Consider the following 26,864-nt stretch of genomic DNA (forward strand, 5'->3'; position numbering starts at 1 on the left):
TATTATGTAAAAATATTAAATTATTATTAATTTTGATATCATGTTATAACTATTTTTCTACTTTTTATAATTTTTTTAAATTTATTAAATACTTTCATTATTTTAACTATTTAAAATATAGTTATGTTAAATATTTTGTTATTTAAATACTTAAATAATATGTAAAATATTTAAATTTAAAAAAAAAATTATTTATTGACTTTAATTTTCCATAAAATTATAATTTATACTATCATTACATAATTTCATTATTAATTTTGTAATATATTTAATTATGATTAATTTCAATATTATGTTATATTTATTTTTCAACTTTGAATAATGTTTTTAAATTTATTACATAATTTTTTTTATTTTAACTATTTAAAATCTAGTTATGATAAATATTTAGTTATTTAAATAATCTAGCTAATATTTAATTATTTTGTTTTTTGAATTTTATTTATTTAAAGCTATTACATATTATTAAATACTTGAAGAACATTTAAATTGATAACCCAGAAAATCATAATTTAAATTGTTTGTACATAATTTCATAATATATTTTGTAAAAACATAAAATTATTTTTTGTGTTTTAATAAAAACAAAATAATTTAGAAGATAAATAGAAATTAGAGATAATTTAGAAGATAATTATGAATTAGAGATAATTTTGGAGAAAATGGAAAAGTTAGTTTACAAAAAATTTTAGGAAAATGGATTATTTAAGTTATTGTGAAAGTGTAAAATAATTTAAGTTATTTAGGTTTTGATTTTCTTAAAAATGATATGAATAAAAAAATTAAAAATTAAAAAAAAAAGAAAAAAATTATTAATGATGCGGAAAAGATATGATATGAAAATTGTTTTGACCGATCAAAAACCTCCGTAAATTTTGATAAATAACAGTTGATTGGCTATTACGTTTATGATTACCGGTGAGAAGTTTTTCCGATATGATATCTTTTCCGTATCATAGTCGAACCCAATAAATAGTCCCACCAAGTCTTCGAAGACAAGTGAAATTCCCCACGAAATCAGTCATTTTCTGCTCTGCTTCGATTTCACTTCCCAGCAAGAGGCAACGGCATCATGGCAACTAGGACGATAGCTCCCCTGACACTGCTGATCTTTCTCTCCACTGAAAGTATAACATTTTCCGTCGTATCTCTGGCCTACGCCTATCCACCGAGTTACGGCGACGATTCGGGTTCGTGCTCACTAAGAGACGATCTAGTCCCTGTGAGGAGAGAGGTGTACGATGATGGAAGGATCTTCGATATAAGTCACAGGTACAGAGAGGAAATGCCTGCTTGGGGTTCATCGGATGGGTTAGGCCAATTTCTGTGGCTCCCGAAGAGCATGAAGAATGGTTCCCTTGCTAACAACTCCGAGATGAAGTTGCCTACCCACACGGGCACCCACGTCGATGCACCTGGCCATTTCTACGATCACTACTTTGATGCTGGTTTTGACGTCGACACCCTCAACCTCGCTGTTCTCAATGGTACCAATAACAATTAATAACAGTTCCTGTTTCACTTTTTGTGAAGATTACATGTTCGGTGAAATTACAGTAGTTTAGCGACTAGAATGATTTTATATTTCTGATTGTGAAATACAACTGAGGACCCTCGCCCTCACTGTGAAAAATGTCAAAGCCTAGGTCTGTATCCAGCCCACCCCTCCTAAGACCCCAGATAGGTGGGAAATAAAGATAAAAAACATCCACTATATTCATTCAATATCCAAGAGGAGATTTATACAAAATAGATAACCGACATCCAGAAGTACAGCTGGCAATAGGTGGGAAACTCCTTCCAGCCGTTTAACCGACACAATTTCTAGATTCATCTATGTGAATGACACGTGATAATAAACCCCCTCAAGTTGGAGCAGGAAGAGACTGAATGCCCAATTGCTTCTTAGGCAATGAGATTGATCAGTGCCAAGTGCCTTTGTAAACAAATCAGCAGGCTGTTGCTTGCTTTGCAAATGAAAAGTGTGGATAGTGTTGTTGATGATTTGCTCACGGAGAAAATGATGGTCTAATTCAATATGTTTGGTACATTCATGAAATACTGGATTAGTGGCAATATGGAGAGCAGATTGACTGTCACAGTAAAGTTCAATGGGCTGATTGCATGGAACGGTAAGCTCTTGTAAGATATGCTTTAACCATATCAACTCATCTGTTGTGGATGCCATAGCTTGGCATTCAGCCTCAGCAGAAGAATGAGAGACTGTATGCTGTTTCTTGGTTTTCCAGGATATGGTTGATGTACCAAGCATGGTAACATAACCTTTGGTGGAGCGCTGGGTGATGGGACAACTTGCCCAGTCCGAATCACTATATCCAATAAGACATAAGTCATTAGTAGATGATAAAAAGAGGCATAGATTGGCAGTGGCCCGAAGATAACAAACAATTTTCATGGCAGCATCCATGTGTTCTTGTCGTGGTTGATGCATGAACTGACTAAGGATGTTCATTGAATAACATAAATCTGGCCGTGTGACTGTAAGATATACTAGGTGGCCAATTAGGCGTTGATATTGGGCTGGATCTGGAAGTAATTAGCTGCTGACATCATGGAGATGTTTCTGTTGTTCCATTGGTATATTACTGGGCTGGCACCCCAGCATGTTAGTTTCTCGAAGAATGTCATATATGTATTTTTGTTGGCAAAGAAAAATACCCTGTTGAGTAGTGATGACTTCAATACCTAGAAAGTAAGCCGGCGGACCAAGATCTTTAAGAGGAAAGCATGATTGAAGATAGTGCTTGAGATCTTCAATACATGATGAAGAGTTTCCAGTGATAATGAGGTCATCCACATACACAAGTACACTAGTGACATGCCCATCACAATGAAGAGTGAAGAGAGAATACTCATTGAGAGATTGTTGAAAGCCATACTACTTCAAGGCTATAGTGATTTCTCAAACCACATTTGGGAGGCTTGTTTGAGCCCATATAATGACTTATGTAGTTTGCAAACCTTATTAGGTTGACCTTGTTCGAACCCTTGAGGAATAGTCATGTAAACATCTTCATGCAAAAAAGCATTATTTACATCTAATTGATGCAAATCCCAATGTTTTGCTACAGGAGCATAGGTGTTATAATAGCTAACCCTTCAACTTGGTTGTAACCCTTTTCTACAAGACGGGCTTTACATTGCTCAACAGAGCCATCTGCTTTAAATTTGACTTTGTACACCCATTTTGAGCCAATGGCACGCTTCCCTAGGGTAAATCTACTATACTCCAAGTATTGTTCCGTATCAAACCATCTATTTCATCTGCCATAGCTTGCTGCCATTTAGGATCCTTTGCAACTTGATGGTAGTTTTGGGGTTCAATATGAAATGTGACATCTCGTGAGACAAATATTTGATGGGTGTCAAGGTCATACAAACGATAAACCTTTTGTGCAAAAGGATAACCAACAAAGATACATCTTCGTGACCTTGTAGCAAACTTGTCATGTGGTTTTGGAGTGGCTCTAGCAAAGCTCAAGCATCCAAACACACAAATATGATCATACGAAGGGGTTTTGTGAAATAGAGTCTCATAAGGTGTGCACCCATTGAATGCCGATGTGGGTGTATGGTTGATGAGGTAAGTAGCTGTTATTTACTTGGTGTCAAGCTTCACAACAATGATCTTTAGTAGGGGAGCAGCCAAACAATGGAGTAATTCGGTTGGAAGATGCATGTCCTAACCATCTGTGCCACAACTGGTAATCAATAGTAGTGCAATTATTTATGGTAGGTGAAGTTAAAGAATCATCATCAGTGGTCGGAAATGGAGAGGTTGTAGGTGGCATGGATTTGGGAGTGTACAGGTGATAGATTCCATCATGCTTTCTATCCACTCCAATCACTTTGTTCGAGACTAGGTCCTACAGTATGCAAAATTCCGGAAGAAATATAGCACAACAGTGAAGTTGTGAGGTTAACTTGCTCACAGATAAAATGTTGCATTGAAATTGTGGGAGCACAATACTTTATCAATGGTGATCAAAGGTGAAAGAGATATTGATCCGTGATGAGTGACTTGTAAGAATGTACCATCTGGTAATTTTACAAGATGAGATGATTTCAAAGGAATCACATGGTCAAGATATGGTGTCATATGATCCGATGCACCTGTATCTAGAATCCAGGATGATGCATGGGATGGAGATTTAGTGATTATACCGGCAAAATTAGATGAAGTCATAGGATTTTCTGATGAGGTCTTTTTGCGTCCAAGAATGCTGATGAGCTTCTGATACTGTTCACATGTTAGTCCGATGATCGGAGATGCATTATCAGAAAGAGGTTGCTTAATTTCTTCTGTCTCAACAGATGTCTGTGTTGCTGTCTAAGTGTCACCAGGTTTCTTGGATTGTGAATTGCGCCCCCTTTCCCAATTAGTAGGATAACCATGAAGCTCGTAACAACAATCCTTTGTGTGTCCACCTTTCTTGCAATAATTGCATTTGAGCTTTGACCTCCATGAAGATTTCGTATTTGATTTTGTGACAACATTCAAGGCCGCTGCATCTATGGTGTGAGCAGATCGCACACCGACAAGAGATTGATGTTGTTCCTCTTGAATGATCAGATTGTAGGCTTTATTGATTCCAGTCAGCAGATCTGTATTGAGAATGTTAGTGCGTATGGTATTGAAGCTCTCGTTCAATCCCACGAGGAACTGATGAAGGCACTCTCGTTCACATTCAGCAGCAAATTCCTTTGCATCACCACATTTGCACGTAAGTGTTAATGACAAGACTGCAAGTTCATCCCAGAGCCCCTTCAGCTTCGTGAAATAGGCTGCAACTGATTGTCCGCCTTGCTGCAACAGAGCAATGTCTCATTTCAGTTGATGTATGCACGGTACATCGCTTTGAGAGAAGTTATCTTCAAGATCCTTCCAAATTTCTTGTGCAGTTTCGATGTAAACAATGCTTTCATGGAGATCTCTTGCCAAAGAATTGAAGGTCCAAGAGATCACCATGGAATTACATTTCACCCAAGCTTGCTCCTTCTCGGAATCCTCTGGTCTTGGCAATGAACCATCGACGAAAGCATATTTGTTCTTCGCTTGCAGGATGTTGCGCATTGCTCGTCGCCATGTCAAATAGTTCTCGCCGGTGAGAGGACTTGAAACGAGCACCACTCCTAGATTCTCTGATGGGTGCAGAAAATAAGGTGAAGAGGGATCAATTTCAGTTGCCATGCAAGCAACAGAAAGACAGGATCAGAGCGCTCTTCAATATCCAAGAGGAGATTTATACAAAATAGATAACTGACATCCAGAAGTACAGCTGGCAACAGCTAGGAAACTCCTTCCAGCTGTTTAATCGACACAATTTCTAGATTCATCTATGTGAATGACACATGTGATAATGGGAACAATGTTAGATAATGGCCTTTTAATTGATTCTGGATGGTTGAGGAGAAACTACCCTTTATTTCATACACAAATAAGTAGGTTATGGGAATTATGAGGGGAATGAGTGGGATAATGTTTACAGAGCTTTTAACATAGAGGAACTGAAAAGGTTTAGTGCTATGATTCAATGTCTTAATGCTAAACGGGATACTACTTCAAAGCAGAAAAAGAAGGAAACTCTATCTGTTACCATTGGCATGGAATCTCAAACTGAAGATTTTGATGCTCATCCTGGGGCTAATGACCCTGAGAACACTGTGGTACCAGATAAAAGTGACCGTAGAAGATAACACTCTTGATCATGGTTTCATTTCTGTCCAAAAGAAGAAGGGTCACAACTCTAAAAAGGATCAAGACCTAAATAGGCCTTTGGCCCTGGTGCGTAAACCAACAAAGCCAAATAAAGGCTACCGTCCATTGTATTCTACTTGAAATTATTTTTACATTTTATAGTTTTAACTTTTAAGCATGCGTTTTCTATTGTATTGCTCTTTAGGGGTAAGGTTTATGCCCCCCTTCCTTTCTCATTAATAAACTTTCTTTTTCTTAAAAAAAGTAATTCTTCCTTTAAGTTAACATTGTATCATCATGTATTTCATTATTAATGATCAAATAAAAGACAAGAAGCACAAAACTGGATAAAAAGGAGGATACAATTAATATGGGTCTCACCCTATCCTATTAGGTCCCCAAACCCATCAATCCCCTCAGTTACCTCATCCATGGAATAGCTGTATCCCGATAGAATTCACCCCTGTCAACTACATATCTGTTAAGGCTGTCTGCTAAGAATTCGCAGAGCTATGTAACTAGCTGAACAAGTTGTTCACTCTATCCATCAAAGACCAAATTTCCAGATTATGACGTTGCAGCATCCATGGACCCTCCTCACTCCTTATCAACCCATTCGAAACCTATAAGTCTCTCTCTACCTCCACCCTCTGGCTTCATTTGTTTTGGCTTTTCTTTGTGAGGTATCAGAAGTGAAGCAATTCTCACTTCTCATATAAACAATTTGTCAAAGAAATTCCACCTTGCAGTGTTTTAGGTGTGGTTTAGGTTGAAGGATAGACTTCTCAGCTCTCTCCATGCAAGTCTTACCTTGAGGGAAAAGAGTTATGCATGTTCAAGCTTTTGATATTACATGTTTAAGGTAATAAGAATCCTACTTATAACTAAAATCAGTGTCCCAATCACAAAAGAAATGACAACGCACTTAAATTAGAATTCACCTAAAGCATATTTGTATCTACTTCAGTGACAAAGTCTATGAAACAGAGATTTTTATGAGGAGAGAGGTTGGGTAGTTCCAACAGTTTCTCTCTCTCTGGCTTGGAGGCGTTTTGCCCTCTTGTTGTTTATCATACCCATTCTCTTACAAAATTCATTGTTTGTATATTTAAGGATTGGAAATTGTTGAGTTGGGCTGATTTCAAGTTATTGGGCCCAGTCATTTATTTTTTATCTTTAAGTTGTTAAGTTAGGAAGTTATTGGGCTTTAGGCCCATTAGTTTATGTTTTTTTTTTTATTTTTTTTTATTTTAAGTTGTGAATTTGTGACTGTTCAGATACTTATAGTAGCCGCCCTACTAAGGGCATTCTTGTAATCTTTCATTATTTTATTTTAAGTATATAATTCAAAGCGGGGTTGGTGGCCAGACCTATTCAATTCTGGCCTCATCCCACTCTCTTTTCTTCTTCTCTCTCTTTCTCTCTTGCTGAAACCTTTCAGTGACTTCCTACTTTTCTTCACAAAGTATACATCAGAATTAGTTATCAGCAACTTCTACTGAAATGATAGAGATCTTAAAGAAAGCATTGCACTTTCTGGCCTATATCACTAATAAACCTTTTTCCTCTGTATACCAAGTTACCAACATCTGCAAGAGGATTTGAGTTTGACATGCTGGGAAGGGTTGTTTGATTTTCACTTTTTTAGTTATCTTTAAATATTCAAGTACTCCATTATCATCATCTGATTCAGAAACACATCTGTGTCCAAGTTGACTCTCTTTCTCTCTCATTTTCATTTCATATTGCTGAATGTTTGATCTATTGACTTCAACAGGTCCTGCACTATTGGTGGATGTTCCGAGGGATAAAAACATTACAGGTAAATCTGCTTCAGATTAACTTTTTCTTATTTAATTGGGAAGAAAAAAATCATGTGTGTGAATGCCTCTTTTTTTTTTGTTAAACTTGGGTATAATCAATCTGCCCAAAGTCTGAACTGTATTGACCAGTCCATGTGAAAACAAAACAAGAGAATAAACAGATGCACAGGGTGTTGGAGAATCTGTCACCAATCCCGATCCAAAGGTTAGTATCATATTTGGGATAAATATGTACAGTTTATAAGGTAGCCCTTATGAGGGATAAAAGTATAAATTCATATGTTTACAAGGGCTAAACAGTAAATAAAAGAAATTAGCAGAAAACAGAAAACAAATAAAAAGAGTTAGGAATGGCAATGGGGCTGGTTATTTATCAAAAATAAAAAAGGCAATGGGGCTGGTTTGGGGTGGGGATCATATTCCCCATCTCTGACCCCAATCCCCACTAGGGATAAAAATTATCCTCCATTCCTGATCCCAGACAGAAACGGGTTCCCCGTTGGGACCCGAATCCCCAAAAAATTTTAATTAGCATTATTTTTTGAAAAACATATTTACTTAAAATAAAGGAAAACTTTAAAATATAAATAATATTATATATTTAATACGAATAATATATATCAAGGCAGGGCAAGGACTTTATTCTCCATCCCCGTCCCCGCCCCCACCAAAGCAATCTCCATCCCCAGCCCCATCGGATCGGGTACCAGTGGGGATGGGGAAAATTGCCATCCCTAAAAAGAGTTGCAGTGGTGACTACTCTTCATCCTTTCTACATCAGAAGGAGAGTACCTTCCTTGTTAGAAGTTAGAACCAAACTATGTTTTTATGGTCCCTGGTTTCATTGAAAAGGAGCATGGTGGAATTCATTTCATGATGAAGAGAAGGCTTGTTTTGCATTTGGAACCAAACTAATAGCTCTAGAAGAGCAACGGAAAAATGAAACAAAGAGGAGTTGGGGGAGGGGTTGGAGATACGGAAAGAAAGGATTAAAAAATTAAGAACCTGGATGAAAAGAGGGAAATGGGGTTGTTAATCTGGACCAGAAAAATGACAAGACATGAAGTTAATGATGAATTTTTACTGCTTGAGAATGAGGAGATATCATGGACATGGAGCCAAAATCTTTGTTTTTTTTTTTTTTTTTTTTTCTTTTGCTTAAAGAAAACTAGAAAAGTATGAGAACAAAATCATTATTATTCGTTTACCACATCACTAGTGCTTGTCACCCTCCAATCCAATTTCTTGGATCCAAGTCAATGGATGAGATTGAGACTTGAGATATGAAATGCTAATTTCTAGAAATCTTTAACTTGAACAATCCTCTTTCCACCCTGAACCAGTTTGGGTGAATTTCATTCACATCTGATATGCAGATTGGCTCAAGAGGCCAGTTGATGATGATGAAGTTGTGTATCTCCAAATTCTGCACATGGTGAGAAGGCCTCTGGTAGGGCTGTCAATGGGTTGGTTCTGCCCGACTGCCCAAACTGAACCGAACAAATTATGTCAGCTCTGGTTATTATTTTATTAACTATATAATGTTATGATCCTAAAATGTTAAAGTGCTTGGCTTGACGCATTCAATCAGTCTCAAGGCTTTTGGCGTATTGGTCAAGCACATTGGCAAAAGCTAGCCCCAAAATATCATGGACCCTTTTGCATTATTGAGAGGGTAGGGAAGGTGGCCTACTAGCTTGAGCTTCTAGTGACCTCCAAACTCCACCTTGTCTTTCAAGTCTCATTACTCAAGAAGCACATTGGCCCAGCCACGTCCTCAAGCCCGACTCTTCCTCACTTCAACGATGAAGGCCAGGTGCAATTGCACCCTTGCAAGATTCTAGAGATTCATTGGACTCAACAAGGCAAGCAGGTTACCAAGGAGGTTTTGGTGCAGTGGACTAATTTTCCAAAGGAGGAGGTGACTTGGGAAGCATGGAAAAAGTTTCATCAGGAGTTTCCTGAGATAGACCTTGAGGACAAGGTCTATTTTGAAGGGGAGGGTGTTGTTGGAAATACTCTTGGGTCTAGGCCCATTATGGACAGTTTGGTACGTGAGTCCAACCCCAACATGAGCACTACACACAACGTGAATGCAGGGGAGCTTCCTTGGCAACACATCAAATTTTACATTAGGAAGCCACATCATCCACTCAATAAGACAAAGGATAGCTAATTCTGTTATGGAGATATTTTGTACGAGCCTATATAAGGTAGTTGATAGTGGAATGAGGGTCACAACCCTAATTGAGCTAATGTTTCCTCCCTATCTTCTCTCTTCCCTTCTCCTCTTTCTCTTCTTTCCTCTCTCTTCTTATCTTAATCGTTCTTATGTTCTCTATGCAAGAGTGAAGGCTGAGCTTCCTTCTGGAAGTTCTAGAGTTAGGTTGTTCCAAATAGATCTAGTATCGGAGCCTACCAGGCTACCACCACGTCTAAAGTTTGAATCATGGAGAGGGTGTTACGATCTATTGGTCCCACATCGGTAGTATGGGATGCTGTTGTGGGGTGTATATGTGTCTGGGTTCCCTCCCTCTAACAGCTAGCTTTTAGGGGTGAATTCTCCTAAGGCACATAACAGATGGTATCAGAGCCTACACTATGCCTCCCAGTTGCGATCGTGCGGCGCAGGTGGTGACGTTGGTATTGCAGTGTTCAGCCGGGACTAGGTGGACTAGTGCAAAGCCAGCCTGCGGAGCGTGGTGGAATGTTATGATCTGTTGGTCCCACATCGGTAGTATGGGATGCTGTTGTGGGGTGTATATGTGTCTGGGTTCCCTCCCTCTAACAACTAGCTTTTAGGGGTGAATTCTCCTAAGGCACATAAAAGAGGGCTACCTAGGAGAAGGGCTACCTAGAGTAGAGTAAAAGCTGTCATGGAAAGGGCTTCCTGAAGTAGAGTGAAAGCCATCATGGAAAGGGCTACCTGTAGTAGAGTAAAAGCCACCACAGGGAAAGGGCTACCCACCAAAGTGTGAGCCATCGTGGAAGAGCTACCTACCGCCAGAGTGAGAGCCATTGTGAAAAGGGCTACCTATAGCTAGAGTGAGAGCTGCCTAGAGTGAAGCCGTTGAGTCGTTGGTTGCAGAAGTGCGGTGGTATGTTACGGTCCTAAAATGTTAAAAATGCTTGGCTTGCCATGTTCCATCAGTCTTAAGACTTTTGGCGTATTGGTCCAGCATGTAACATATAATGTTTTCCTAATTTTATTATAATTTCTATTATATTTCATGTCTGCAATTGTAAATTTGACAGATAATGTATAAGATAATATTAGTTATAAATGTTTAATTTATTAACATATAAACAATTTAGGATTTGACTATAATTTTTATTAAGATTGTATTATCAAAATTTATGTTTTAAGTTATCATTTAAATGAACGAATATAGTTTTCAGAATAACCGAGTCTATCTTGTAAACCTGATAGGACCTAGCTATTAATCTGAATGGTTCTGGGTCCATTATTTTGTCCCAATTAATAATTGGTTCAGGACTGGTTCTATCTAGACCCTACCCAGACCTGACCAATGTTGGCAAAATCTTATGATTTACGATTCAATTCACGATTTGAATCATGAATCCCAAGGGTTTCGATTCGAATCTTATGCCATCTTATGTCTGAATCCTTTTCTACAAAAATCGTAATTTTTGTTTGAATCCTATGATTTGATTCATAAATCTTATGATTTTTACGATTCACTACAATTCAAATAAATTCAATTAAGAATTAGTTCTCTACTTTTTTTGTTTATGTTTAGTTTTGCCATGGGAGACTTTTTTTAAAGCCCTTCTAGAAAATGACTTATTTACATGATTCAAGACTAGAAATTGAGTTTGTTTTCTATCATATGTAAGTTAAAGGGCCATCGTATTTAGATTTGTTTGATTTTCAAGTCAAACTTGATTATATCACTCTTAGGCTTCTATTGTATAAGTGGTAAATTCTATTGTTTCAAGTACATATATGGTAGATATAGATAAAAAATAGGGTAAAATCACTTTCCTATATATATATTTAACCTTTTAATATATCTGTATTTATTTTTTTACAAGTTTGTATAAAATAGAAATAATCTTATGATTTACAACATGATTCACGATTCGATTCGATTCAACTTTCTCTACGATTTATGATACAATTACGATTTTCAAAACATTGGACCCGACCCATTGACAGCCCTAGCCCCAGGCCCTGACAGCTATACTTTAGAAACTTACAGAAATTCTGGGATATAGTTTGAGTAGACTTATTGATGGTGGGGGAAGAATTCTATGCCCAAATTAAATATCCTTCACCAAAGTACAAATGCAACATTTGTGGCACTGAGTCTAAAAGATTAAGGGGTCAAAAAGATCAGAGACACAGATCCTTTTGTTTCATTGGGAGGGAAATGCACAATTATTTTTTTTTTTTATCATTAGAAATACACAATATTACTAGGAAGATGCATTGTAGAAGGCTGAGAGTGTTATTTCATTCTTATTTCTTCTTATAAAGGGGTTGGGTCTTCGAGAAAACTAGTGTTTTTTGAACTTATGATACTGGTATGGGTATTTGAACCTGAGTATCCCCGAGTATCTGGGAAAAGCAGAACCTTTAACAGGACATCCTTCTGAACAACCTGTTATGATGGGGAAGTTCCTATCCTAAAATTAATCCTTTAAGTGGATGATGGGGGTGGGGGTATTAGTACTTTGTACCTAACCAATTCAATGAATTACTGCTGGCAGTTTGCATTATTATAGGACTAGTTGTTAACAGTTACTTTCAGAACCATAATAATAATAAAGTCAAATTATTTGCAACAAATCGATCTTGTAGGATGTCCCTGAAATTCTTCAATTTCTTCCATAAGCAGATGATTATTTATCTTTCTGACCGCCTCTCACATTCCATAGCCAAGTCACTGAAGAAAATCCAGAAAAGCTGGAATTGGGTGGCAGTGAATGTATTGAGTATCAACTTAAGATGACCTAGAGAGGTTGCGGCTGTAGGAAAATTTGTGTATAATGTATGTTGGTCCAAAATACTGTCCATAATAAACACTCAAAAAAGATGATGTCCATTACTCACAAAAAAAATGCTGTCCATAATATGGTTTAAATTGTAGACCAGTATCTGATTAAAAATTCTGTATTACAGAATTTATACAATTTAATGACTTATTTTTATCAATCAATAATGCAAGAAAATGGCATGTCAATGATGCATAAAAACATACCATTATTTACTTTCATTCTTTGTTTTCTGTGATGTGAGAAATGGAGTCTAGGTAACATTGGTTAAGCTCATGGTGAAATTTTAGAATGGAAACCAGTTAAAATCTGTATTTATTTCAGATCCGATTATTATTTCTATGATTCAACTCTGATTCATCATTCTTGTGGACTGAACCAGTTGTTAAAAGTTTCCATCTTTTACAGCTGAAGTTATGAAATCCTTAAACATTCCTAGAGGTGTACGTCGGGTACTATTCAGAACATTAAACACTGACAGGTATGGAATCTGTATTTTATGCAAGGCTTTTTCAGGCTTGTTATGAATCTTGTATTTTTTTCTACCTTTTGGATCATTAACGAATAGAAATTTTATTGGTTACGAGGAAAGAATGAATTAATGGTGGTGAGGATAGGTATAGGCTAGAGCATCAGCTACCTATCACAATATTTCATTGTTCATTACAATTCATTCCCTTGGGCTCTTAGCTCACTAGCTAAAGATACAATTTAAGTTCATATCTGTATTTCCAGGACCCTGTAAAGCTATTCTTCATCCATCCAACTACCATCTTAAGTCTCCTACCACTGAGTTTAAGAAGTCTAGAGAATTTGCCAACTTCTATCCCTATTGCCAATAATTCAGCCCTTGTGGAGTCCCCCTCTACTATACGTCCAGAAAACATAACTGGAATCATTTAATTACATAGGATCATACTTGTACATGGGATCATACCATGATGATTCCTGAAAACTTCCGCAATTCCTCATAACCCTAGGTTACCCAAATTGCATCCATCAAAACCATGAATTTGAGGAGACCAAAATGGAAACCTCGTGGGCCCTAATCAAGGAAGAGGAAGCCACAATCTGCCACCTAAAAATATCGTCTGATGAGGACACTGCAAATAATGGTATCGCTTCTACCCAATTTGCCACTCTCACAAGGATACTTTCTATCAGAGTGCCCTTGGTTTGTGATAGCTTCTAAATTTTCTCATATTCCTCTCCCCATGTGATCTATAATATTGCAGCTCTAGTACACGTTCACATGATCTTGCCTCTTTCCCCAAGTAGAGAAAGGAGTCTTGAAATAGGATTCCCAAGTCAGTTAAGAGGCCACCTGCAGAAAAATAGAAAGAAAGCTTCTCAAATTTCAGATACAAATGGATAGGAAATTAGTAAATGAAAGGTAATTCCACAACTTGCTTTATATAAAAAAAGTACGTGTTAGGTGGGACCAATTTGGCACTCTTTTGCAAATTATAACAAATGTTGGTTTTCATATGTAGTACCTCCCAACAGAATGGCCTTATTTTGGGTGGTGGCATTCCTTTCCAAACAGCCTACATAGGAAACAATAGCGAAGAAGAGGCTCTTTGGATCATTTGTCACAATTGGAATTTGAGGTTTCTGTTACTTTTGGATATAAATTGATATTGTACATCATCTCTTTTATCCTTTTTCTTTGTGTTGCACTTAATTCATTATATTGCTAGAAACCTGATCCTAATGTCCCTTGTTTTGCTGTTCCTCTCTTGTTTGTCCTGAAATTTCCAGAATACATCTGCTCAAACCCTTCCTTCTATCATCTCACCATCAAATCTTGTTGCAAGTACAGTTCCACCAATGGATGATGGTGATAATGATTATGATAATCACCAGCGTCATTATTATTATTATTATTATTATTATTATTATTACTACTACTACTACTACTACTACTACTAATACTACTATTACTAGTACTACTACTACTACTATTACTAGTACTAGTAGTACTATGTGACAAATTTGGTAAGTATTAATTTAGGTCTTGGTAAAATCACAATATTCAAATGCTATATGCTTGAAGGTTTGGTTAGCTAACCAATAACTTGGCAATAAAATGGACAAGGTATTCTGCTTTCTTAGGTAGCAGTATTCTCTAGATGCAATTGCATAACATTTCATGTAACCAAATATTGTTTATCTCAGGGGATTAATGTGGAAAAAGGAGTTTGATACAAGCTATGTTGGATTTATGAAGGATGGTGCAAAATGGTTGGTTGAGAACACTGATATCAAACTTGTTGGTAAGATCAATAAACATCATAATTTTGAAAAGATTGGGGTCTTTGCATGTTCCAGTAGATGGTAATTAGTAGCTTATTTAGTAGATATAATGAAATATTTCCCATATGGCATGACAATGTACAGTGGTCATTGCTGTGAAGTAGCAACGGAATTGCTTCAGATAATTTCCTTTGGCTTTATGGTAGAGCTAAAGTGCTACTAAAGTGTTGCTATTCCATTGTGGTAACTATGTCCTACTTGAGAAAGAACAAGTGGTAATTTAATGCTCATATCTAGAGAATCACAAAAAGAGCAGTACTCCATGCATGTTCAGCTTGGTGCCTTTAGAGCATTTTTTGTCATCTTATTTTCTTTTTTGAAAAAAAATAAAAAAACAATGCTTATATGATGGTTATGATGAGTTGCATATGGCTGAGCTTTTGTCACTCTTGAGGGGATCGTGGCTGGCATGATCTTTAGGTTATGCTAGAGTCATGGTAGAGAGAGGCTCTCAGGTTATACTGGTCTGGATGATAGATAGAGGAGAGCATCCATCACTCTATGAACTTAATGGAGGTGTTAATATGTCTAGAGATAAATGCTAACACAATACACTTTGGACACACAGAGTGCCTCTATCACATGAGTTAGAATCTGTAAGCTGGTTCAAATTGACCTCTTTAAGCATCAATTCTTAAAAGTTTTATGATATTTCATTTATCTATTGATAAGTAACAAGAATGCCAAATGCAAAACTGCCAAAGAAAGAAGCTGGCAAGAAATTGACTAGGTGTGTTCAAACATTCCAAAGTCTATTCATGGTTAGGTTTGATTTTTGTGATCATATTATTGTATGTGGTTCATCCTCATGTCTTAAGCCTTAAATATTCAAATGTTAATATTATTATATATTGACATTGTCATAATCATCATCATCTAAACCTTGTGGGGTTGGCTGCATGAGTTTACATTATTATATATTTTAATAAATTGTAATTACTGATTCATGAACTAATACATTATCCTAATTTTTCTCATTGGATCTTCTTATGAATGGTAAAATAGGCTCCAGCATATCTGTCTTATATGCAATCATGGCCTACTATTTATGCACATAAAGTTTGAAATTCTCTCCCAGCAACATCCTTTTTTAACCAGTAGAGCTCTATTCAAAGTTCTGTGTTTATTACAATTGCACTTTCGGGTTCTTATTTTTCCAAATAAGTATTGATGATTAATTTATTTGTTCCAACATGCAGGAGTCGATTACCTATCTGCTGCAGCATATGATGATTTGATTCCTTCTCATCTTGTTTTCCTGGAAAGCAGGGTAAGCGGCTTATTCAAAATGAATTGCAAAATGTCGATTGCTGATAAGCAGGACTTTGATCAATCAATTTGTCCTCCGTGCAATGTGTGAACTATTGGGTACACAGGGATTGACAAGTTGACCGCTAAATAAGATGTGCTAACAATGATGCAAAGTTCTGTGTGTTTGTGTGTCTGTGTCTGTTAGATGCAAGTTGGGTACCTGATTTGAAGCCTTTAAATTACTCAATCCCACCTCAGTTGTACCCATCCAATTGTGACTCTAGATATGATATTTTTTTTTATGAGAAATGATGAACTTTTTTTTAAAGAGAACCGTGTCAATGCTCAAAAACAAAGCAGCAAGCTAAAACTAGTAGAAAGGACTTCAATGATAATATAATACCAGCACCTATCCTCACAGATCTCTAATTACAGCAAAGCAGAAAATTACAGATTACAACCCAGCCCTGAACATCCCCATTTGCTGATTCCTTGCCACTACTGCCCTGGCTAAAAGAGTCTGCTAGTCCGTTAGCACTTCTAGGCACCCAGTTGAATGAGCTATTCAATATGGTACCTAAGGATTGTATTTGTCTCACCATCATCCTAACTTTCCAAGGAATCAAATCTGCATATATGATATAAAACATTTAGCATACATGTCCCTCTTTTGCAAAAATAGAGAGACTAGATGGTCTGAGATAGGGAAGGATAGTTTTTCTGTTTCAAAGAGAGCTTGGAGCGGTGGTCATTGGTCATGGCACATTCTCTAATGAACTCATTACGGAAAGAAAGACATGAGAACTTCATCTTTCCATTTTATGCCTTGTTTCTTTTTGATATACCCTCACCCATTTTTTCTACTTTGTATTACAACATGCTATCCCAAACACTACAGTTTACTGAGTTCAAATCAATATGACAATATAGATGCATATATATAATACTATTTTAAATTGATAGAAATAAACACAAGCGAAAATAAAAATGCTGAAAATAGATTTATGGTCTACTGCTTGTTAATTGACCTTGTTGATGCTTAAGTTATCTTTGTTGACCATATCACAGGTATTAACTAGTGAATGGTACAGTCAATATGGCCCTCAATTGACTATTCGATGCTTTGATTGCACTGATGTTTGATAAAAACTTTTCCTTGAGTTCATCTCTCTAGTGATTTAAACAAATGTTCTTTATCTAATAGGCCTTTTTGAATGTTTAGATCAGCCATTCCCCATCCCTGATCCTGATTTTGGAATAAATCCCTGTCCTCGACCCCGATCCCTAACGGGGTAAATGTTGTCCTTCATCTCTGATCCCCGGCGGGGATGGATTCCCCACAGGAACCCAAATCCCCAAAATTTTTTAGTTAACAGTGTTTTTTTTTGAAAAATAAGTTTACTTTAAATAAATAAAAATGAAGAAATACTTGGTTAGCCACATGTGTGGGGTTCCATACCCACACTCAGGCTCTAGTGTGTGTGGTTTCATACCCACACCTAGTTGTTTCTAATTTCTTTTATTAGTAGTTTCTAATTTTTGTTATTAGAAGTTTCTAATTTCTGTTAAGTTGGGCTAGCTGGCCTTATTGTTTCTATTTTTTGTTTCTTTCCTATTCTTGTAAAGATCCTAAAAGTTATAAATAAAGGAGTATATGGGGTAGCGGATCATTCACCACTAAACCCCTTCTTTCTTTTCTCCTCTCTTCACTCTTTTTCTCTCTCTCTCTCTCTTTTCTTCTCTTCAAACCTGTAATACAGTAAACAGTTCTTCCTTCAAGTTGGTATCAGAGCCTTAGATCTAGGGTTTTTCATGTGGATTTAATTCAACCGACCACATGAAAATTGTTTAGGGCTGAAAGTTCAGAAAGGTCCTTATTTCGGCTGATTCTTGGAAGTTGCAAGAATGCTTTAGCAGCTGTCCTAAGATTGGAGAGAGCTTCTTGTAATCAGGAAGAATCAGGCAGGAATTGAGTGATCAAGATCAATTTTTTATCAAGATTGGAGGTGCCGATCAGTTTTTTTCTCGGTTCATTGATCAAGATTCAAGGTGCTGACAGTAATCAATTGATCAAGTTTGAAGACTGAAGGTAGCGATCAGTTTCTGGGCTTTTTTCTTCATAAAGTAAGTACCTTTTCTTGAGATCGATACTCAAAAGGACTTTGTTATTCATTCAGAGAGGTATGGATAGAAAATCTCAGGACTGATATCAATCCCAGGACAGTAGTTGATTGTTATCTAGCTGCAAAATCTTTGTCCTAGGTCGGTTGTTATCAGCCTTGAAATACAGTTTTTTCTTGTCACAGTAGTTTAAAGCCTCTTCTTAACTTAGAATGGAGTACAAGAACCAAGGGGAAGGTGCTTTTGGGACTGGTGGTTCAGGTAACATGACTGGAAACACCTTTCAGATTACAACTGTTAAGTTTGATGGATCAAACTACTTGGAATGGGCCCAATCAGCCATGGTGGCTATTGGGGGTAGAGGAAAATTGAACTTCTTGGTAGGGGATGTGAAGGAACCCTCCAAGGAGGACCCTACTTATGCTAGGTGAGTCCAAGAATTTTTTTTTGTGATGACATGGTCGTGCAACTCTATGCAGCCACACATCAGCTGAAACTACTTGTGGGCCAAAACAGCTAAGGAAATATGGGATGTTATGAAGGAAACTTACTCTCAACCTCTTAATGTTGCTAGGGCTTATGAGCTAAAATGTGAGGTTAAAAATCTGAGGCAAGGAGAGAAGCATCTCTCTGTTTACTTTTCAACCTTAAAATCCCTATGGCATGAAATTGACCATCTTGAAACAATTGAGTGAGAGAGTCAGAAAGATGCACAGACATATAGAAAGCAGGTTGAAACTAACAAAGTTTTTGAGTTCTTAGCTGGTCTGAACTCTAAATCTGAACTCTAAATATGACATTGTGAGATAGCAGTTGTTGACAAGACATAGTGTGACTTTATCACAAGCCTATTCCCTAGTGCATAGTGAAGAAACTAGGAGAAAGGTTATGTTGCAACAACAGTCCTCCAAATCAGCCTTGGTAGTAGCTAGACCTAAATCTAGGGGGGGAGAATAAGGAGAAGGAAGCTAAGAAGGACTTAGTATGTGAACCTGTTGGAAGTTGCACCCTCATCTAGTTTCAGCAAAGCTCAGAAATAAGAAAGGGAATGCTAATATGGTTGTCAACATTGATAGTACAACTTCATCAGGCGTAAGAGGCACACCTCTAGATACCCTAGTTGCAGTTCGAGTTACTCTGACTCAGCTAGAAAATGAATTTAGTAATTCAGCTCAGCCTACTTCAACCCTTGCTCATACAGGTACAAGAGCTACTGCTTGTCATGCTTCTGTCCCAGGTAATACTAGACCTTCCTGGGTAATAGATTCATGTGCTTTAGATCATATGACCAACATATCTACTATATTTAGCACCTATTGTTTATCCTCTGGGAGAGGCAGTTTCTATTGCTAGTGGCTCTCTTGTACCAATTTTTGGCAAGGGAGACATCAGATTATCAGATACCATCACCCTATCCTCAGCTTTGCATGTTCCCAAGCTTAGTGCTAACTTACTTTCAGTTAGTAGTAATACTAAAAATCAAAACTGTTCAGTAACTTTTTTCCCTGATCAGTGTATTTTTCAGGATCTGGAAACAAAAAAGGTGATTAAATTTGGCCGTGAGATGAATGGAGTCTACCTGCTAGAACATTCACAGGGGGAGCAGTGTGAAGTAGGGAAATTGTTTGTTTCTCAGTCTTGTAGTAAGATTATGCTTTGGTACAACCGCTTAGGTCATTTATCTTTTGCGTCCTTAAAGAGTGTTTTCCAAACTTGTTTGAGTCAGTAGAAGTGTTTGGGTTAAAATGTGAAAGTTGTGAACTTGCAAAGCATAGTAGATTATCTTATCCTTTAAGTAATAAAAGAAGCAACCTTCCTTTTGAGATTATGCATATCGATGTTTGGGGGCTCTACCATACTCCCACCATGGGGGGTGGGGTACAAATATTTCTTATTATTTGTTGATGACTATACCCGTTTTTCATGGGTCTATTTTATTCACTCTTGAGATGAGGTCCCCTCTCTAACCTAAGCTTTCCATCAGATGATCCTAACTCAATTTGAAACCAAGATCAAGATTCTTAGATCAGATAATGCCAAGGAATACTTTGCAAAATCTTTGGCATCCTATCTTCTTGATCATGGGATCATTTATCAGAGCACCTGTCCTCACACACCTTAGCAAAACGGGGTTGTTGAGAGAAAAAACAGACATATTTTAGAGGTAGCCAGAAGCATCATACTCAACTCTAATGTTCCCATACGCTTCTAGGGAGATGCAATCTGTACAGCCATATACCTCATTAACAGGGTTCCTTCACGGGTCCAGATAAGGACCTATTCATTATTCCCCTCAAAACTTTTGGGTGTACTTGTTTTGTTCAAATCCTTGGACTTCATCGCTCCAAGTTTGATCCCAAAGCCACTAAGTGTATTTTCTTTGGGTATGCACAAAATCAAAAGAGATATTGCTGTTATGAGCCAGTTTCAAGGAAGTGCTTTGTGTCCATGGATGTCACATTCTTTAAGGATATGCCCTACTATCATAAGGCTTCTCCTTAGGGGGAGAAAAGTGAGGAAGGGATTTCAATTTCAGCTCCAAGAGTTCCTTTACCAGTCCTGGTTACTGGGGGGGAGTTGCGAAGAAGGTTGTCAAAAATGCAGGGAATTGAGGGTGTATCACAGAAAGTGGTGGAGGCAGGTTGATTCTCATACTCAACAACAATCCAAGCCAGTTCCAACATCTTCTACAGCTCCAGATCCAGACACTACTACTACTCCCACTGTTGATCCCACTATTACAGAGGTTCAACCTTCACCGACAGATGACCTTGATCTTCCAATTGCTATTCGTAAAGGAAAGCGTTGTTGCACCTCATCCACTGCCCATTGCATCTCCAAGTTCCTTTCCTATAATTATCTCTCAGAATCCTACAAATCTTACTTGACATCTATTTCTTCTATTCCTATACCCAGAAAAGTGCAAGAAGCTCTTTTGATACCTGAATGGAAGGAAGCAATGCAAGTAGAGATGGATGCTCTTGTCAAAACAACACATGGGAACTAGTTAACCAGCCTGAAGGGAAGAAACCTATTGGATGCAGATGGGTGTTTACTATGAAATATAATGTTGATGCTACTGTAGAGAGGTATAAGGCCAGATTGGTTGCGAAGGAATTCACACAAACTTATGGCAAAGACTATACAGAAACCTTTGCAACTGTTGCAAAAATGAACACTATTTGAGTTCTTCTATCCATTGCTGCAAAATTCTTATGGCCACTATTTCAGCTAGATGTTAAGAATGCCTTCCTCAACGGGGACTTGCAAGAGGAAGTATACATGGAATTACCCCCTGGTTTTTATAGTACAGAAGCAGGAAAGAAAGTTTGCCTTTTGAAGAAGGCTTTGTACAGGCTAAAAAAATCCCCGAGAGCTTGGTTTGATAGGTTTAGATTGGCTTTGGACAATTTCGGATACATATAGGCTCAGTCAGATCACACCCTCTTCTTTAAGAAGACAGGTCATTCCTTGACTCTACTTGCAGTCTATGTAGATGACATTGTGATAACAGGAAGTGACACTAGTGAAATTGAAATCCTTAAACAACACCTTCACAAGGAATTTGAAGTGAAAGACCTAGGAAAGTTACACTATTTCCTATGAATTGAGGTAGCTCGATCTAGGCATGGCATTTTTATCTGCCAAAGGAAGTATGTTTTGGACTTATTGGAAGAAACTGGCAAGTTAGGAGTGAAACCTACTGATACTCCTATTGAGCCTAACCATAAGATAAGTGCAGAAAGTGGAGAACTCCTTGAGGACAGGGCTATGTACCAAAGGCTGGTTGGGAAACTCCTTTATCTCTGTCTAACCCGACCAAATATTTCTTATGCCGTCAGTGTTGTCAGTCAATACATGCATTCTCCTAGGACCACCCATCTCCTTGCAGTAGAAAGGATCCTTGCCTACTTAAAGAGATGTCCAGGGAGAGGTATACTCTTCAAGAATAATGGTCATATGAAAATAGAAGTGTATACAGATGTGGATTGGGCTGGATGTATTGATGATAGGAGGCCCACCTCTGGATATTGTGCATTTGTGGAGGGAAATCTTGTTTCCTGGAGAAGCAAGAAACAAAATGTTGTTGCTCGCTCCAGTGCAGAAGCGGAACACAAATCCATGGCCAATGGTGTTGTAGAAGTGTTATGGCTGAGATCCTTGCTTAATGAGTTGGAGGTTGATTATGAGAAGCCTCTGATGCTGTATGTGATAATCAAACCGCAATTAATATTGCCCACAACCCAATACAACATGACAGGACTAAGCATATCGAGGTTGACAGACATTTTATCCGAAAACGAGTCGCATCTCAAGAAGTATGCCTTCCTTACATTGCCTCAGACATGCAGTTAGCTCATCTCTTCACTAAAGCAGTCACAAAAGGCAAATTGGTGACATATCTATGCAAGTTGGGCATGACAAATATCTACTCCCAACTTGAGGGGGAGTGAAGAAATAGTTGGTTAGCCACGAGTGTGGGGTTCCATGCCCACACTCACGCTCTAGTGTGTGTGGTTTCATACCGACACCTAGTTGTTTCTAATTTCTTTTATTAGTAGTTTCTAATTTTTTTAGTAGTTTCTAATTTTTGTTATTAGAAGTTTCTAATTTCTATTAAGTTGGGCTGGCTGGCCTTATTGTTTTTATTTTTTGTTTATTTTCTATTCTTGTAAGGATCCTAAAAGCTATAAATAAAGGAGTGTATGGGGCAGCAAATCATTCACCACTGAACCCCTTCTTTCTTTTCTTCTCTCTCTCTCTCTCTCTCTCTTTTTCTTCTCTTCAAGCCTGTAATACAGTAAACAGTTCTTCTTCTTCTTCTTCTTCTTCTTCTTCTTCTTTCAAGTAAAAAATTTAAAATATAATATTTAATATATATAATCGGGGTCAGGGCAGGGCGGGGACCTCATTCCCCACCCCGACCCCAACTCCGACCGGGCATCCCTATTAATCCATGCCCCCGTCCTCGCCCTGTTAAAGCAATCCCCATCCCTGACCCCATCGGATCAAGGAAGTTTGGTACCCTGTACCCATTGGGGATGGGGAAAATTGCCATTCCTATTGGATAGATACCTAACCTCTGGCATTTTGTTGCTTGAAGTGTTCTCTCAGTGTTGATCCCGTCTTCCAATACTTGTCAGCCCAAGATTTTACCATTGAACCAAACGTTGGCCTCTTTGAATATTTAGTTGACTCACCAACACCTTCACAAAATTTTATAACAGAATAAGTTTTGGAAGTTGTTTTATCACTTTTCATATCTAACTACTTAAGAACTACAATGATACTCTTCTTGAGGGTGTTTTTTATGCATTGCTTGTTAAAGGTATATGCATGCATATGCAAGTACGAATGGATGGTATTGCCCCAATGATAACGCTTCTGAATTGCTTCAGGAAATCATTCTTGTGGAAGGCCTGAAATTGGACGGCATTCAACCAGGAATATATTCTGTACATTGCTTACCTCTAAGATTGCGTGGTGCTGAAGGATCACCAATAAGATGCATTCTCATCAAATAATAATTTTCATGTATGTCTGTTTCATTTCATCTATCTTGGTTATTGCTTCATGACTATTTCAGTGTTGCTGGCACCATGGGCTTCAACTTTGGAATGAAACTTTCAGTTTTATCACCTTTTTTTTTTTATCAATAACAGAAAGCTTTATTAATGAATAATACTTGTGAAATTTAATTACAGAAAAGGGGAGGTAAACTATCTTAACTCCCCAACATCAAAAGGACAAAGAAAAAACTAAAAATTAGCCCAAAACAAAGAATCCTTAGCCACCCCTTGCTTAGCTAACCCATTAGCCATTGAGTTAGCACTCCTCTTCACCCAGCTGTATTTCACCTCTAAGTCCCTACTCAGCCAATTAAATTTTTTCTTCTCATTGCTGTAAGCCACTGTTGTCTCCTTTCAGCCACCTAATCACCACCACCGAGTTCCACTCAATAACTAAGCATCTGATGCTTAATTCTCTTGCTCTTTGGATTCCTTCAAGAGCTGCTAGAATTTCAGCCCTAAGAGAGTCACCCTCTCCAATTGGCCCAGAGAATATGGCAATAATATACCCCTCCTCATTCCTGAACATACCCCCTATCCCAGAAGGCCCTGGATTCCTTAAGCTACATCCATCAAAATTCAGTTTTATGATTCCAGCGGGACGGGGGGTCCAAGAGGGTCTATAGGTCCTCTTACAAAGAGCAGCAGTAGCTACCTCTTTCCACTTTCTCAACAAGTCAGCCAAAGAAAATTCAGAGAATATCTCTATTGATTTCAGCCAGTGAGCTACCCTTAAATGTATCAAGTCTATGGTTTTCTGTGGTTCTTTCCTTATCTGAAAAAAATTGTCAAATAAGAAATTTCTTGTAACTTTCTGTTGTGACTGATCTGTCATGGTTTTTTCTTTAACTATTTTCTGATCTCCTCATGTCATGGGCCTGTTTTTTATGTTTCTCACTTCGTATTTATATTATGATGGGACATAACACATTCCTATATTGATAATATTCAAGGTGGCCCCATGTGCACTTTAAGGTTTTTTCGCACATAGGGAGGGAGTGGTTCCTTCTTATATTACAATCATTTCAAGGTAATGGAGCCCCTGAATCTTCACAAATGTTTCTTCGTAATGCAATTTAAAATTATGATCTGAGAAGCACCAAATCATTCTATAGGAGAAGACAATTGGAGCTACATTTAATCTCACTAGTGGGCTTCTTCTAACAACTAGTTTTAACGCCTGGTTTTGCTTTAAATGCTCCAATAACCATATTTTCTCTATATAAAACCATGTAACCTCAAGAAAGAGTTACCTAAATTCTACCTTTTCTTTGTAGAGCTGAGAGCTTTGTTTTGAGAGTGAGAAATCCTCTTTGAGCCAGTGGCTCTTCTTTCACTTAGGTGAGTGAATCTCTATTGTAGTCGACCTCTCCATCTATAAGAGTTCTATCCGATTTCCTTCTTGTTCCTTTAGCCATTTCTTCCATTTTTGTTCTTATTTGAGCCATATCACTCCACAATTTGAGTCAAACAATAAAGAATGGCTATCCTAATTGTGATCAGAGCACCTTTGAGACTATGAATCTTCACAAGCCTCTATCAAATTCAGGTTAGAACATAACCAGCAACTATCCTAATTATGATCTGAAATCCAATGGTAGTTGATGCATAATATTAAATTTAAGTCCTTGAAATGGGTACCTATGCATTCTAGTCATTAGTTACTCCCTTCTGATAGTTGAAACAAGCTGCTGCATGATTCCAAAAATTACTGACCCCATGAATTACCTTTGAGAAATATGACATACCTAGATTTAATCTTCTGGCAGGTTTTGGTTGCATCAGACCGTCTGCAACAAAACATACTTATGGAAAGTTTTCCACCTCTGTACCGATTATCAAGAAATAAATAAGATTTCCCATTTTGTTAAGATGCCTTTTACGTTGGAATTCCTTTTGCTAAAAAATGAAGAAAAAAAAAAAAATCTGGATTCCTACTAAAAAACAATAAGCAACTAGAAAGTCAATGCTTATTCCAGCTTCTTACACTCTGGAGTAAAAAACCTTGCTGCATCTCATTACTTATGTAATATAATGCCATATCTGAAAATTATGTTAGTGTGAGATGCAAGTACTTGTTTTAGATGATCTTTTCTTTTTCATAGCTAATATGAATTTTCGACATATGTTGTAGGAAAGTCTTCTTTGCAAGGCATGAAGTGGAGTACCGAGTTTGGGATGTCGACTATGTAGGTTACTTTTCACTTGGATTCTTGTTAACAATGAATTACATTTAAACAATGACTTCTTTTACATTTGAAAGTGTATCTTCTTTTTACCAAGGCAGGTCAACTCTTATTTGCTACATGTATGGAAGAACCATAGGTCAAAATCTTGTGAACCAATTTTCTCCGGACCAATTCATGATTGGTATCAAAAGGACTTCCGTTAAAATTTGAATCCTTGGTCTCGAGATCCAAATACATGCTTAAGTTAATCCAACCATACCAACATATTAACTATATAATGCAGATACTTGCCTCTGGTTTCATGTCCAGGCCATGAAAGTTGCATCAATTTTTATATCCTTTTATTTTTATGTCAACCAACGATTTAAAAACCGGACCGGACATGGAACCGTTCTGTCCACCGGTTCCTGGATTGAATGGTCTGATTGTCCGGTCTGAACGGAATGGACAGCCCATTCTGATTTAAAAATAAATAAATAAAATAAAAAACAGCAAAAAACTGTTGTCTGGGTTGACGGTTGAACTGCTTGATCAGCGGTTTGCTGACCAAATCAACGTTTTTTGGGGCCATGTGCAGTTTTAAGGTGAAATAGAACCAGTTACCTGACTGGTTCCTGGGTCAATCGGTCCAACCATTTAGTCCGGTTTTCAAAACCATTATGTAAACCAATGCTTTTGAATTGTCATTGACCTAGACGGTCAGATCGTTCAGTCTGGGAACTGTTCAGGCAACCAATTCCGTTTTACCCCAAACCCAATCTTTGGCCAAAAACTGTTGAATTGATCAACGACCTGTTGACTCAGGTGGTCGAATTGTCAACCTGTTTGACCCATTCAATGGTTTTGGCCATTTTTT

The 26,864-nt window shown here is 37.5% G+C and overlaps 1 protein-coding gene across 5 annotated transcripts; it reads left to right on the forward strand.

Annotated features, from left to right (window-relative positions):
- Positions 1-859: 859 nt before the first annotated feature.
- On the forward strand, positions 860-26,219 carry LOC148850259 (cyclase-like protein 2). 5 transcript variants are annotated; one of them, XR_016099141.1, is made up of 8 exons: positions 896-1,487; positions 7,497-7,541; positions 12,970-13,042; positions 14,740-14,837; positions 16,077-16,147; positions 23,649-23,784; positions 24,773-24,849; positions 25,954-26,219. XR_016099141.1 is itself a non-coding variant. In XM_088944324.1 (7 exons), the coding sequence occupies exons 1-6, from the start codon at positions 1,073-1,075 to the stop codon at positions 23,772-23,774; spliced, it is 828 nt and encodes a 275-aa protein (XP_088800450.1). In that variant the 5' UTR covers positions 860-1,072; the 3' UTR covers positions 23,775-23,784; positions 25,954-26,219. The 5 variants fall into 5 exon arrangements, 3 of the variants coding, with proteins under 3 accessions (XP_088800450.1, XP_088800451.1, XP_088800452.1); XM_088944324.1 differs by lacking the exon at positions 24,773-24,849 and having other exon boundaries at positions 860-1,487; XR_016099142.1 differs by lacking the exon at positions 23,649-23,784.
- Positions 26,220-26,864: the final 645 nt, after the last annotated feature.

The sequence above is a fragment of the Nelumbo lutea genome, chromosome 5 (assembly GCF_056320005.1).
Source record: "Nelumbo lutea isolate HS-2025 chromosome 5, American lotus-T2T, whole genome shotgun sequence".
NCBI classification, from domain to species: domain Eukaryota; kingdom Viridiplantae; phylum Streptophyta; class Magnoliopsida; order Proteales; family Nelumbonaceae; genus Nelumbo; species Nelumbo lutea.